This window comes from Balaenoptera acutorostrata, chromosome 16 (genome assembly GCF_949987535.1).
Source record: "Balaenoptera acutorostrata chromosome 16, mBalAcu1.1, whole genome shotgun sequence".
Lineage (NCBI taxonomy): Eukaryota > Metazoa > Chordata > Mammalia > Artiodactyla > Balaenopteridae > Balaenoptera > Balaenoptera acutorostrata.
The window spans coordinates 32,104,749-32,121,004 of NC_080079.1; the positions used below are offsets into that span (position 1 = coordinate 32,104,749).

The 16,256-nt window shown below is 36.4% G+C and overlaps 1 protein-coding gene across 1 annotated transcript in view; it reads left to right on the top strand.

Moving 5' to 3' along the window:
* Window positions 1-16,256, top strand: part of TM9SF3 (transmembrane 9 superfamily member 3) — a 77,560-nt gene that overhangs the window by 25,770 nt on the left and 35,534 nt on the right. The window contains exons 6-9 of the mRNA XM_057530947.1: window positions 2,347-2,478; window positions 4,059-4,225; window positions 11,477-11,571; window positions 14,597-14,727. Coding sequence (XP_057386930.1) covers window positions 2,347-2,478; window positions 4,059-4,225; window positions 11,477-11,571; window positions 14,597-14,727 — 525 coding nt within the window. The remainder of the gene's footprint in view (window positions 1-2,346; window positions 2,479-4,058; window positions 4,226-11,476; window positions 11,572-14,596; window positions 14,728-16,256) is intronic.

Sequence of the window (16,256 nt, forward strand, 5' to 3'; positions counted from 1 at the left end):
CCTGGTTCAGTGTTTCCAGAGCAGGTGCTCAGGAAGAGGCAGCCCTGGTGGTATAGTTAGTTAATCTCCAGTGTTCTAACATTTATGACAAACCTGGGGTGCTGCTTGCGGATTAGCAACACTAGGGGTGCTGGAGTCAGCAGTTCGTAGGGTTAGTAACCCCTCTGTGACATCTCATTTCTTTATTGTTTTAAAGAAGTATTTCCCTTGGTTAATAATTTCAGAATCATACAACATTTTATAATTTGGGGGATAAAGGAATATTATAAAATGTCAGGTTATTAGTAGTACATTATAATCGGTATTAGTTTAATGTTTGTATCTTAGATTAGAAGATAGAGAGCTTTGCTAGAAATTTTTGCATTTTGGGGTGTATCTTTCTTATTACTAAGTAGTAACTATATAAAACTTTTTCTCTTCAAAAATTTGATAAATTGACTGAAAAGAGATATGAGTTTTATATATATATATATATATATATATATATATATATATGTAAATTTTTTTCTCTCTTGTCCTTTTCTGGGTCATTAATTTCCCAGAGTAGAAACAAAATCAAACCTTTGGAAAAGCCTATTATTATAGACTGCATTTATAAATCTTAAGTGATACTTTTGTGATAAACTTAAATTTATACAACCCTTTTTGGCAAGTATTTCAAAATATAATGTATTCATTATTTCCTTTATAATTTCAATAGGTATTTAATCAATAACTTGTTGAATGAAGGAAGAAATGATCTTATGAAGAGGCAGAGGCAGTTGACTGCCCCTTGTTTTTCAGGGGAAGCCATAGTTTATCAGTTGCCTGAAGCCTCTGGGTGGATAACAGCCAGCACTGCTTTTCACTCTAGCGCACATGCTCAGCATGTTAGCCCAAGTTAAAATCTAGTTAAAATCCTAATTGTACAGAACAGTACCTCCTTCATGTTAAATATTCTATGTATCTGTAGAAGTTTAGAGCAAGAGACTATCTGTGAATAATTAAAATATGTGTGTGAGAGGTTTTATGGAGGAGAGGGGCTTTGAGTTGGGTTTTAAATTGTAGATAGAATTTACAGAGGTAGATAGAAGTGGATCCCATGTGAGAAGAAATTATGAGAAGGATACAGAGGTGGAAGTGAATAAGCTGTACTTTTGGATCATTGAGGAACGGTAGGCCTGATTGGACTATAAGATACAGCGGAAAGAAAGGTTGGCTAGGTAAGCTGAGGTGGCCATCTTACAAGGGGCACAGAATATTAGGGAAAATAGTTTAGGTTTGTTATGTGAGAAAATAGGGAATGTCGCTGTAAGTTTTAGAATAGAGAAGTGATATATGAACATGATGTTTCAGAAAGATTTGCTGGATAAGCTTTTGCAGGATAGATTGAAAGGAAGGAAAAGGACCAAACATAAAGGTCGTCAACTAGGAGGCCATTAGAGCTATCAGGTATGAGGTGATGGCATGGAAATAGAGAGGAAGGGAAAAATAAATGAAATTGAGGGAGAAGAGAAATTTTGGAACTATCCATAAGGAAATTTTGGGAATTAAAATATAAAGGAATTGCTGGACAGTGCCACAGACAGTTGAAGTCAGATGTGCTGAATCTGGACATAATTTTGTGACAAATGTGTGGGTGAAATCAAAGTCAAGAGCCTTGGGGGCATTGAGAAACTATGGGGTACCTCAGAGTTGTCTGCACCATGGATAGCTGCTTTGGAGAGGAGTGCGTGATGCGACAGGGTGGAGAGGATGAACTGGAAGCAAGGGAAGCAGGTCATTCAGGAAGGTGGCCTGAGTTCATGGCGGGCAGCTATGATGGTTTAGTCTTAGAATTTTAAAGAGGTTTTCAGGTTGTTGCTTAGTTAGAGGGAAGGGAACTGATATTTATTGAGTATTTACTGCTGTGCGCCAGACATGGTGCCGTACAGTTCATATATGTATTAAACCGTACAAATCATTTACGATATAGTAGTATTTCCTTCATTTTTGATGTAAGAAAACTGGGGTCAGGGCCTGTGTTAAAATTCAGACCTGTTTGACTCCAAAACCCATGTTCTTTCTCTCTAATGCTGAGTAGCACATTCTATGTGGCCAAATTGTATTTTATTTGTATAATAAATTTGATTGTGATAATCCGTGTAAACAGTATCATACTTTTAATGCATCTAAAGCTTACTGGAAAGAAAGCCAATCCCTTTGATTACTCTTTCCCAGTATATCTTAGTTTTGGATTTTCATGTAAAAGTTTTTAGAAGGCTTTTGTGGGGTTTTTTTGCATTAACATCCCATTGTCCTCATGAAACCTATGAATTTTGTAACTGGTATTTCAAGTAAGTAATATTTTATTTTCTGTTATTTTAGATTCACTGGTTTTCAATTTTCAACTCCTTCATGATGGTTATCTTCTTGGTGGGCTTAGTTTCAATGATTTTAATGAGAACTTTAAGAAAAGATTATGCCCGGTATAGTAAAGAAGAAGAAATGGACGACATGGTAAGCAAACATTTTACGTTGTATTTATAAAACCATTTAACTCAGTGTTATTGAATGTTGGAAGCAAGTCCATAATCCTGAGGTCAGATGAGCTTTAGAATTCAGAATTTTCAGGTTTTAGAAAGGTATAAAGCTCCCTGAGGGGTCTCTAATCAAATATTTTAATGTTTTTACATGCCCTGATTACATGTCCTATAATCAAATATATTAATTTGTTTTCAGCAAAACATATGAATGTTCACCCTAAGTGGGATAAATAAACAGTATAAATAACCTCTTGTTAGTTCGCTCCAAGATTTGCCACCAAATAAGGATATGTCAAACTTGTGAAGCAGACTTTCACTTTTCGGAGCTTTTGATTTCAGAATTGCAGCTGGGAGGTCGTAGACTTGTATTGGTATCTTTCTAATGCTGTTAAATATTGCATAAAATTGAGGGAGTAGGTGGAAGGATTGATTTACATTTAGTTTAGTAGGTTCAAAGGGGAGGGTTGTTTTCTGAATTATTTTTACTAAATTGTAGAACAGTGTAAATGAGCAAAAGTGGTTTTTTTTGTTTTTAGTTTTTATGGCTGCACTGTGTGGCTTGCAGGATCTTAGTTCTTGACCAGGGATTGAACCCGTGCCTTCAGCAGTGAAAACGCGGAGTCCTAAGCACTGGACTGCCAGGGAATGTTAATGGCTATTCTTTTTTTTTTTTTTTTAATTGAAGTGTAGTTAATTTACAATGTGTTGGTTTCAGGTGTACAGCAGAGTGCTTCAGTTGTTAATGGCTAGTCTGTGTAGATATGCTCCATCATTAAATAAGTTTGGAAACAGTTAAACAAATTAAAATTTTAATATGCTCATGTGTTTTGTGAAGTATCAGAGGGTAGATGAAATATTTGGTGCCTCTCAAACATAGCTGACCAGGAGCCCCCCCCCCAACCCAGTCCAAAAAAAACACAAAGATTATCTTGAGGGACTGATATTTCATAAGAAACACTGTTTTGGATACTTGCTTACTTGGGTTGAAAAGGCAAAATTGAATCCTTTTTAAAAAATGCTATACACAGTTAAATGATATTTAACTATTTGATATATTCCCTGTGTATTTTCTTAGGCTCCAGGCTATAAGGGAGATTTCTGCATTGCTAGGGCATCTAGTACTGGTTTTAATCTTCTTCAGTTTTGCTCTCCACCTGGCCCTCGCTCATATGTGAGCCTCAGTCATGACGTAAACGTCAAGAGTAGTGTCTGAAAGTAACTTTCAGGAGCCATTGGGCTTTTCTCCCAATATGACCATTTCTTTTTGCGCCTAGACCTTTTCTTTTTCCATTCTTTGAGATTCTCTGAGTACAACCAGGATCTACCTTCCTAAGCCTCAGTAATATTACAACACTTTAACATTATAAGTTATTAAGGCAGAAATTATTTTAAATTTGAACAAATGTCTTTTCTTGATACTTTGAAACCCTTTTAATACCTTTAAGTTTGTAGTGAGGGAACTTAACGACAGTAATTGTAAATTTTTACGTATTTTATGTATTTTAATTTCATTCTGAATTATTTTCTTTTCTTTTAACATATATATGTATATAGGATAGAGACCTAGGAGATGAGTATGGATGGAAGCAGGTGCATGGAGATGTATTTAGACCATCAAGTCACCCGCTGATATTTTCCTCTCTCATTGGTTCTGGATGTCAGATATTTGCTGTGTCTCTCATTGTTATTATTGTTGCAATGATAGAAGATTTGTATACAGAGTAAGTTCATGTGCTTAACTTTATTACTTTTTTGTTGTTCTTGAATAGTTTTAATAATTGGAACCTTTAAGTCAATCATAATTAAATATTTGCTTATTTCAATTATCTTAGAATTTAAATAGCCTAAATATCATTATTGCAAACAAATAATGAGCAGTATTCTTCAGCTGTAAGTATATTTTTCTGTTATATCCTAAAATTACTAGCCTTACTGAACATTTTGGTTGGTTATAAAGGTTATATTCCATTAGAGGTATGAGCAGAATTAGTTACAAATCAGAGTTGTTTGACAAAGTGAATAGGCACTGTTTTGAAATCTGACGATCCAATTAGATCTTCATAAGAAATGCACAAGGATTACACATTTACTGAGTTAGTACTTCACATCTGCCTCCAAAACTTGGAGACTCTACAGACAGAAGAAAGCATTGTAAATAACAGTAAAAAGAGTGGTGGAAAAGGCACATGAGGTTAGAAAAATAATTGGATGACTTCTTATCCTATCTTTACATGGTTTTCTGGTACATTTTTTCTTTGAAAACAAAACCAGTTGCAAGAAATTCTTTTTTTTTTGATAAATTTATTTATTTTTGGATGCGTTGGGACTTTGTTGCTGCACGGGGCTTTCTCTAGTTGTGGCAAGCGGGGGGGCTACCCTTTGTTGCGGTGCATGGGCTTCTCATTGCGGTGGCTTCTCTTGTTGCAGAGCATGGACTCTAGGCATGTGGGCTTCAGTAGTTGTGGCACACAGGCTCAGTAGTTGTGGCTCGTGGGCTCTAGAGTGCAGGCTCAGTAGTTGTGGCGCATGGGCTTAATTGCTCCGCAGCATGTGGGATCTTCCCGGACCAGGGCTCGAACCCGTGTCCCCTGCATTGGCAGGCGGATTCTTAACCATTGAGCCACCAGAGAAGTCCTGCAAGAAATTCTTGATATGAGGCCTTTGGATCATAAGAAAAAGTTGTACATTCACCAAGATCTCAAGTCCCTATTTAGTAGCCCTATAACCTTGTGCTCAGAGAACCATGACCTCAGCAAAGCAAACACGCTCTGAGCCTGGGGTATAGATGCCACCCCATTAAGTCCTCAGTCAGAATGACACTTGTCCCCAGTTACATCTCGTACCTCTGTTTCAGTTCATGCTGCCTTCTTGCTTAAATGTGCTTGGCATTTGGTGGACAAGCAGTAAATTGTTTTGCTGAAAGCATGGCTCTTTAGTTGTATATTAAATATTTAACTATACTAAATTGCTGTTTCTTCCACTGGACAGTAAGCTCCTTGAGAGCAAGGACTGGGTCTTATCTTTGCATTCTGAGAGTACCTCAAGAACTTTGTATATGCAGGGTACTCAATCAGTGCTTGTTGAACTGCAGTGAATGTGTATTAATCAACAAAGTTATTTCTCTGTAGTTTCTGTCATATTTCTTTAATATAACCTTTGTAATTTATTTACTGCATAAACCTTAAAATAATTGGCCAAAACCTAAACTTCAGTGTTCTGGTAGGTAGTTCTTATTTTAGGATATAATATATTTCAAATGAAATCCCAAATTCAAGAAAAGCATTTCAAATCTTTCAAGAAGTCATGCTTTACACTAAGTGCTGGATTAAATGCATCACTACGGAACTGACACTGACTGTATAGTCACAGTCTTTTTTTTTCTTGAATTTTTGAATTTTATTTATTTTTTATACAGCAGGTTCTTATTAGTTACCAATTTTATACATATTAGTGTATATATGTTAATCCCAGTCTCCCAATTCATCCCACCACCACCTCCACCCCCCGCCACTTTCCCCCCTTGGTGTCCAGATGTTTGTTCTCTACATCTGTGTCTCTATTTCTGCCCTGCAAACCAGTTCATCTGTGCCATTTTTCTAGGTTCCACATATATGTGTTAATATACGATATTTGTTTTTCTCTTTCTGACTTACTTCACTCTGTATGACAGTCTCTAGATCCATCCATCCACGTCTCAACAAATGACTCAATTTCGTTCCTTTTTATGGCTGAGTAATACTCCATTGTATATATGTACCACAACCTCTTTATCCATTCGTCTGTCGATGGGCATTTAGGTTGCTTCCGTGACCTGGCTACTGTAAATAGTGCTGCAGTGAACATTGGGGTGCATGTGTTTTTTGAATTATGGTTTTCTCTGGGTATATGCCCAGTAATGGGATTGCTGGATCATGTGGTAATTCTATTTTTAGTTTTTTAAGGAACCTCCATATTGTTCTCCATAGTGGCTGTATCAATTTACATTCCCACCAACAGTGCAAGAGGGTTCCCTTTTCTCCACACCCTCTCCAGCATTTGTTGTTTGTAGATTTTCTGATGATGCCCATTCTAACTGGTGTGAGGTGATACCTCATTGTAGTTTTGATTTGCATTTCTCTAATAATTAGTGATGTTGAGCAGCTTTTCATGTGCTTCTTGGCCATCTGTGTGTCTTCTTTGGAGTAGTCACAGTTTTATAAGTTAGTAATGGGTAACCTCTCCTAGAATCCAAGTTTTTGCTTTGTTCCTTCTCAAATGTTAGGGTTACAGCGTTGGCAATTCATTTTTTAATTCTGAAGCTGTTCTGCTTATAGACCTTCAGCTTTTAGAAATAAGAAACCACATCTAATAGATGGTATTAGTAGGCAAGTCATGCATTGTTATTTTAGCCTGTCATTATTATCGATGGTTGTTCTACGTTGTGCTTATTTGAAGTGAACATACTTAATCATTTACATGGTAAGTACTACAGCTGTGAGTATTATTATGATATCAGTATTATTATGATATCAAAATGACTAACATTATTGAGATTCCATGTTAGGAGCTTTATGCTCATTAGCATTTAATCCTCACGTCAGCCCCGTAAAGGGACTATTATTATCTCCATCCCACAGATGAGAAGAGTAAAGCTCAGGGAGGTTAAGTAATTTGAGTAAGATCACACAGCTATTAGTAAAGGGTGTTAGTAAGCTGGGATTTGAACCTAGGCACTCTTACTCCAGAACGTGTCTCTTAATTTTCTGGGCTGTAGAAATGAAGATAGAGATAGTAAAAATACAAAGCGGTGAGAAAATGAAAAACTTGCACATAAAATTTGTAAGACTCACTCCAGAGTAGGAATCTAAAGGATTCCAGAGGATAAAAAGCAGATAATGTAACATGTGAAAATTACTTTGCTCAATGATGATCATAGCAATCAGGGAAGAAAAAAATATTTAGATAGGTAGAGGATCAGCATCAATGTAGGGATGCCAGTTAGCGTGATGTTAACCCTTGAGAAGGCATGGTGTTTGAGAAGGTGTGGGTAAGTCTGGTAAAATGCAGCTGCTGTGCTGAAACGTGCTTTGCAGTGGTGAGATGGCAAGTGCAGGTGAAGCAGCTACTTAGATGTCACCCTCTTCCCCCCACCCCCAGTCTTGGAGAGATGAACAAAGAGGACAGTTCCCCACTTCAGCAGATTTTTTCAGTGTAGATGAAAATGGTCTATTTTGGGTGGAAAATACCCGTAAAATATTTATGAACAAAGAGGTGCAAGGGTATGTCTGATTTTTAAAACTGTAACTTACACTCACACTTCCATTTAGTGGAAATGTCTCTGGGGACTACAAACTTAACCCGCTAGTAGTCATTTTGGACTCTCAGTCACATGAGCAGCCTTTTTGAACTCTCTGTCAGTGTTCACACACCCAGTTATAAACAGAATGGATCAATTTGTTAATGATAGTCTGGAAGAAATAAGTTAGTATGTGCAGTGTTTAATTGGATACTTGAAAAAACAAATCTGGTTTTTATTTTTATTTATTTATTTATTGTATTTTTTAACATCTTTATTGGAGTATAATTGCTTTACAATGTTGTGTTAGTTTCTGCTTTATAACAAAGTGATTCAGCTATACATATACATATATCCCCATATTTCCTCCCTCTTGCATCTCCCTCCCACCCTCCCTATCCCACCCTCCCTATCCCACCCCTCTAGGTGGTCACAAAGCACCGAGCTGATCTCCCTGTGCTATGTGGCTGCTTCCCACTAGCTATCTGTTTTACATTTGGTAGTGTATATAAGTCCATGCCACTCTCTCACTTCATCCCAGCTTACCCTTCCCCCTCCCTGTGTCCTCAAGTCCACTCTCTACATCTGCGTCTTTATTCCTGTCCTGCCCCTAGTTTCTTCAGAACCTTTTTTTTTTTTTAAGATTCCATATATATGTGTTAGCATATGGTATTTATTTTTCTCTTTCTGATTCACTTCACTCTGTATGACAGTCTCTAGGTCCATCCACCTCACTGCAAATAGTTCAATTTCATTTCTTTTTATGGCTGAGTAATATTCCATTGTATATATGTGCCACAACTTCTTTATCCATTCATCTGTCGGTGGACACTCAAGTTGCTTCCATGTCCTGGCTATTGTAAATAGAGCTGCAATGAACATTGTGGTACATGACTTTTTGAATTATGGTTTTCTCAGGGTATATGCCCAGTAGTCAGATTGCTGGGTTGTATGGTAGTTCTGTTTTTAGTCTTTTAAGGAACCTCCATACTGTTCTCCATAGTGGCTGTATCAATTTACATTCCCACCAACAGTGCAGGAGGGTTCCCTTTTCTCCACACCCTCTCCAGCATTTATTGTTTGTAGATTTTTTGATGATGGCCATTCTGACTGGTGTGAGGTGATACCTCATTGTAGTTTTGATTTGCATTTCTCTAATGATTAGTGATGTTGAGCATCCTTTCATGTGTTTGTTGGCAATCTGTATATCTTCTTTGGAGAAATGTCTATTTAGGTCTTCTGCCCATTTTTGGATTGGGTTGTTTGTTTTTTTGATACTGAGCTGCATGAGCTGCTTGTATATTTTGGAGATTAATCCTTTGTCAGTTTCTTCATTTGCAAATATTTTCTCCCATTCTGAGGGTTGTCTTTTCGTCTTGTTTATGGTTTCCTTTGCTGTACAAAAGCTTTTAAGTTTGATTAGGTCCCATTTGTTTATTTTTGTTTTTATTTCCATTTCTCTAGGAGTGGGTCAAAAAGGATCTTGCTGTGATTTATGTCATAGAGTGTTCTGTCTATGTTTTCCTCTAAGAGTTTGATAGTGTCTGGCCTTACATTTAGGTCTTTATTCCATTTTGAGTTTATTTTTGTGTATGGTGTTAGGGAGTGTTCTAATTTCATTCTTTTACATGTAGCTGTCCAGTTTTCCCAGCACCACTTATTGAAGAGGCTGTCTTTTCTCCATTGTATATTCTTGCCTTCTTTATGAAAAATAAGGTGACCATATGTGCATGGGTTTATCTCTGGGCTTTCTATCCTGGTCCATTGATCTATATTTCTGTTTTTGTGCCAGTACCATACTGTCTTGATTACTGTAGCTTTGTAGTATAGTCTGAAGTCCAGGAGCCTGATTCCTCCAGCTCTGTTTTTCTTTCTCAAGATTGCTTTGGCTATTGGGTTTTTTTGTGTTTCCATACAAATTGTGAAATTTTTGTTCTAGTTCTGTGAAAAATGCCATTGGTAGTTTGATAGGGATTGCATTGAATCTGTAGATTGCTTTGGGTAGTATAGTCATTTTCACAATGTTGATTCTTCCAATCCAAGAACATGGTATATCTCTCCATCTGTTTGTATCATCTTTAATTTCTTTCATCAGTGTCTAATAGTTTTCTGCATACAGGTCTTTTGTCTCCTTAGGTAGGTTTATTCCTAGGTATTTTATTCTTTTTGTTGCAATGGCAAATGGGAGTGTTTCATTAATTTCTCTTTCAGAGTTTTCATCATTAGTGTATAGGAATGCAAGAGATTTCTGTGCATTAATTTTATATCCTGCTTCTTTACCAAATTCATTGATTAGCTCTAGTAGTTTTCTGGTAGCATCTTTAGGATTCTCTATATAGTATCATGTCATCTGCAAACGGTGACTACTTCTTTTCCGATTTGGATTCCTTTTATCTCTTTTTCTTCTCAATTGCTGTGGCTAAATCTTCCAAAACTATGTTGAATAACAGTGGTGAGAGTGGACAGCCTTGTCTTGTTCCTGATCTTAGAGGATATGGTTTCAGTTTTTCACCATTGAGAATAATGTTGGCTGTGGGCAAATCTGGTTTTTAAACTGATTAACTTTGAGAGACCCACAGTTTTCTAAACATGGGAGTGACAAACTTTTATATTATGCCACACTTGTATTTACCTATATATTGATGCAATTAAATATTGTAGTGTTTTAACTTATGTATCTTCTTTAAGAAATGGAACATAATTGTTTGAACAGAAGAGTGGTACATGTTTCAAGACTGTATGATGCCTTTGTAGGTGGACAATGGAATGTAATAATAATTATTATCCAGAAGGTGGTTAATTTTTGCAAGTTGTATATCCTTCCAGTGCACACATTAGTGTGATACTCTTGTAAATTCTATTTAAAATAGTATTCTTTATCTCAAACTGACAAGGTTATATTTTCTATCTATAGTCTTTTACCTTCCTACTTGTGGTGAGTTTCAGAAATGATCTTTATTTTTAGTGAGTTAAGTACATTTGTATATTATGGCAAATGATACTGTCATTTTATCATTTTAATATTTATCTTTGCAATTAGGCATTTGAAATATTTTGTCCAGTTTTATTCAATAGGAGAGTTGGTCTGAATTGCTTAGGTATCATTATTGGAAGAGGAGGTTAGAAATTGTTGATCTGAGTTAATGTTGATTTGTGGACCTATGGATTTTTAAAAACGTTTTTAACAGTATAAAGGAAACTAAATAGGAAAAGTCTCAGTATTATACCATTTAAAGAAATAGCAATAATATAGGTTATAGTACTTCCATTTTATTTCTATCAGCAGGCAAGACTCTCCAGCAGTTAAATTATAAAGAGGAATATTCTAATTATTTTTCTTAACAGATGAATATCCTTTTCCATATGATATGATTGGTTCACAGGGTTGCAAAACAGTTTTAGTGCCAGCTTCTAATATGTTTGCCAAAGAACTGTGAAATATTTGTTTAGAATATTATGAAATTTAACTTCAAACTTAAAAAGAATTAGGATCAGTCTGTTATTATTTAAGTGCAATTTTAACTAGAAATTCATTCACTAGGCAACCTTTTGAGGTCCTTTGCAGTCCAGAAGGATATTTTTGTGTTCCTGCTAAATTTATTTTTGAAATTAAACTAATGTTAATGTGATAGACTATATGATATTTTCTTTAAATCATTGGTTTTAGTTTATCATATGTGTTGTTTTGCCTTTTTAGGAGGGGGTCAATGCTCAGTACAGCGATATTTGTCTATGCTGCTACATCTCCAGTGAATGGTTATTTTGGAGGAAGTCTGTATGCTAGACAAGGAGGTAATTTATGAGTTATTGCTTTGTATTTTTAATTATAGATGCTAATATTACACTGTGAGGTATATGGAATTTAAAATGGGCAGTACAGCCATTGTAAAGTCCTTTGTTATCCCATTTCACATAATCTCCACCAAACCTATTATATGTTCTAATTTGCTTTTATGGAATCCTTGCATTTTATTTCCTAAAATTATGAATAATGAATAGATTATCTCCATTGTCCACTGTGAATTAGCCCTGAGGAACATGTAGGAGAGAGTGTATTTAAGTTATTGATATTATTTTGCTTTGAGGTGCCTAGTTCCCTAGTAATGCTTCATGGGAGGTTTCCACATAGAATAGATAGCTTCAGAGCCGAATGTAAAGGCATGTTTCATGGTTTATGGATAAATGTCTGGGCAGTGAAGGAGCATAGGAAGGAAATCTGTTTACTTTTGTTGACTCTTAAATACTTATCAAAGGACACTGCACAAAGATTTTCTGTCACAATCTTTTGCTAAGAGAGCTTCATCTTGAATACTCCCTTGCTTCGTTACTATTGTGACCTGGAAATGATGGGGTGTACATGGATGATACGAGGATACTGCTCCTTGGTGTTTCTTTCTGTGATGGCATTCAGGGTTTTTAAGTTCCTTTTTTTCCCCTGTAATTGTTTGGAGTCAGAAACGTGCTAAAAGTAGTAGATTTGCGTATTTTAGTTTATGAATGAAGGGTTGTTGAAAGACGTTAAAATTATATTTCTAAGGATAGAGACTTCTTAATGTGATTTTCCCAGCCCATCCTAAGCAGTGTCATCATTAGGGGATTCTGCCTTCTTTTAGTAGACTAGACATATCGTCTGTAGGAGCTCAGAGCATTTAAAATTCCCTCAGGATATCCTGGTTTACCATGGCTTTTTAAAAAATTGGTCCTACCAGACTTAATGTGGTGTATACCTTCAGCAGAGATAGTTCTCTGGATTGCCTGAGGGAGTATCATTGCAGATTCCTGACTATTTTAGTTAGCTGTTCAGTTTCTCTGTTCTATGTCTAGAAATGGGAAATGAGTCTTAGCACACAGGTCTACCATCCTGAGGAAATAAGGATGCCTAAGGTAACTCCTACTTTGAATTTAACCTGAGAACTAGTTAGGCTAAGAATTGTACAGTTTATGACCTCCAGAAAAGTCTCCACAGCAGAAACAGATTACTCAAAACAGGAAATTTATTCATCCTTGGACATAAATTTGCTTTTAGTCCAATTGCGAGTTAAGAACACCCAACCAAACTTTACTATACTTATTCTTGAAAGTTGACAGAGTTCATACCTAAGCCTAGGAGTATCAAATCTTACCAGGAATAATCTAAAGGTTATTTTCTGATTGACAGTGCCCTGAGGAGGTCTGATCATGTCCTGATATTTTGTCTGAGCGATCCCTAAAACCAGGTGAATATAGAGGTCAGCCCAGAGAATCAAGAATTCTTCAGGTTATCTCAGGATTTGAACTACAGTGGAGCTCAGAGACTTCACACTGTCCTCAGTGCACTGGATAGTGCTCCAGACCCAATTTAAAGACCAGAGTCTCCAAGGGTGTTGGGGAGTAGTAGGAAGCACAATGCAGATGCCTGGGCTACTGATTGTACCCAGTGGAATGTGCGTGGGATTCTTTCTGACTGTTGGAGGGAAAGGGAGAAAGAGAGTTGAATATAGCTGAATATAGAATTTATTAACCCGTGTCTGAATCTGAGAAGATAATGGAAAGTGCAGGAAAAGAGAATGCTAGGAAAGAGTTGGAATTTAATAAGAGAAATAATCATTTCAATTAGTTCTTACCCTTTTTGCGCTGTTGTTCAAATGCTGAGTATTAGTTTAGAAAGGAGGGGTTCTTGAAATGTACCTGAGAAAGAAATTAAATAGAGGCAAAAGTTCAGAATCAAGGAGTTTTTCTGGAAGAATGTCAAGATCTGGGGTAGTAATTCTATGAGACAGATGTTTGAAAAGAACTTTACATAGAAGAAAACAAAAGTTAGGATATTGCTTGTTTTTCCTGTAGCACTTTCTGTTTGGGTCCTGTTGCTTATGGTTGTGGGGCTGAACTTTAATAGTGATCCCATGTTAAATCTTTACATTACGTTCCTGAGCAGTATGGCGATGCTTCCTGGAGGTGTGCTTGCTCATGCACTCTGCTGTATTAGAAAGATAGCTCCTGTCGTGCTTCTGGTCATTATGAACTTGATTAAAAATTTTTTGATTACATAGTTTAAAAATTCTTTCCGTGGGTTATTTAAATAATAGATTCTCAGTGAATAGAATTTTGGCAATACAAAGAGGTTCAAAGAAATAGTAAAACTTATAAATATTTAGTTCTAATTGCTGAGAAGAAGCTCATGAAACACATTCTATTGTTTTTTTCCTTTTGAAACAGAAATGAATTTAAATATATGTTTATAATCATAATTATAGAGCTAAGAGTAAATTTAGGGAACGTTAACCCAGGGAGTTTTAAACTTTTGTTTGTTTGTTTAAAGCAGTGTAACCCTCTTTTCAAATGAGAGCATATATGAAACTACAATGTGTGAAACTGTTGAAAATGAACTTGTTCTGTTGAAGCAGGGCTGGAGGACCTGGGCCCTTCCTTTACCAGTGACTTCATGGGCACCTCTTAGAAGCTCCAGCACTCCAAGTGACACCTAAGTGTTTGAAACCACCTTTCTAGGCCAACTTGTAGCCCAGAAAGATTGAGTGGTTTACCAACGTTCTCAGCGGTTCAGTGGCAGAATCAGGACAAAACACCAGAATATTTTACCATAGTTCATTGCTCTTTTCCAGTACACCCACATCAAAAGCATGTTTCCACTAGACATACTTGAATAGCTGGACTGGTCTTTTTTAGCTGTTGTTTTGAAACAGCTATTAGTATGTCAAATTTAAGTTCTTTACATTAAAATTTTAGATAATTTGGTACTAAATAACCACCTTTTAAACATTAATATATGTCTGTCTTTCTACCTAGCTCTCTGATTGTTATAGTTTCCCTTTTCTTTCAGGAAGGAGATGGATAAAGCAGATGTTCATTGGTGCATTCCTCATCCCAGCTATGGTGTGTGGCACTGCCTTCTTCATCAATTTTATAGCCATTTATTACCATGCTTCGAGAGCCATTCCTTTTGGAACAATGGTGAGTTGCTTGCATCTTACTTTTAAACTGAAAGAGTATAAGCATTCTCTAACGTGAGGCGGGCTGTCTCTCCCGAGTACCTCTTAGCTAGGAGTTCTGCTGTTTGCAGCCAGTCCCTACCCAGTCCTGGAAAGTTAGGTAAAGAACTTTTTTTCTTGATTCTGTCAACCAATAAAGTGAAAGAACAGCTAGGGAGAAACTGGTGAGTATATTTTAGAGGAAGAATGATGACACACAAGCAACATGGGTGTTTTAATGTGGTAGGTGAGTGCAGTGGTAGGAAGTGAAGACTCTCCATAACATTTTTTTTTTTTGGTAACAGTGTACTATTTTTAGAACCTTATGAAAGCATCTATATTAATATTGATAATATATGTGCTATAGATATTAAAATCCTATCTCATATCTTACCTGTTATCACAGAGTTTGAAATGTTTTAGATTATTTAAATATATTAAAGCTAAAGCACGGAAATACTGGCGCTTTACACAGTTAACTCACAGTCTTCAGATTCTTCCTGTTGTCTTTTTACTAGAAACAGAATTTTAGGCCTGGAGTAGACTTTAGTCTTAATGTACACTTTGCAAACGTGCGCACACATGTACATATACGTATGCGAGTTGGAAGGTGGTTACTGCTTTTCAGAGAGGCAGTTAACTTGGTTAAGGTCATACAGATAGTTAATGGCAGAACTGTAACTGGAACCCGTATCTCCATCTGAATTTTAATCTTGTTTTGGCTTTCTTTCTATCGTATGGGAGTTATTGAATGGTTTTGCAGAAATTCCAGATGATTGGTTGTTTTACAGTCCAGGTTTTTCAAAGACACCTTGCATATATATTTTTACTAAGTCTTTAATATTTTTTATTTAGGAATATTTTGCAGATTGCTTCAAAATTGAAAGCTTTTGTTTGTTTTTTTGTTTTTGCAAGGCAAAGTAACTGATAAACGTTAGGAAAGGGTAAAGTAATTAATTACATTTATTAATTAACTGGAAAAGAATTTGCTTCATAGTAGTTCCAGGCCATCAGGAAGTATCTATAGAGATTCAAGTTACTTCTTTTTTTTTTTTTTTTTTTTTTTTTTAATGAGGATCTTGAATCAGATGCGTATGTTTTTTTGATTGATTGATTGATTGATTGATTTTGGCTGTGTTGGGTCTTCGTTTCTGTGCGAGGGCTTTCTCCAGTTGTGGCAAGCGGGGGCCACTCTTCATCGCGATGCGCGGGCCTCTCTCGTTGCGGAGCACAGGCTCCAGACGCGCAGGCTCAGCAGTTGTGGCTCACGGGCCCAGCCGCTCTGCGGCATGTGGGATCTTCCCAGGCCAGGGCTCGAACCCGTGTCCCCTGCATTAGCAGGCAGATTCTCAACCACTGCGCCACCAGGGAAGCCCTCAAGTTACTTCTTAAAGATGATCTACTGAATTAATTACTTTCATAATGCTTTAAAAATTAAAATTCTGATTCTGTTATAATTTTCATCATAAAGTTTTGAATTTGATGTGGTGAAAATTATATTTCAAAGTTGCT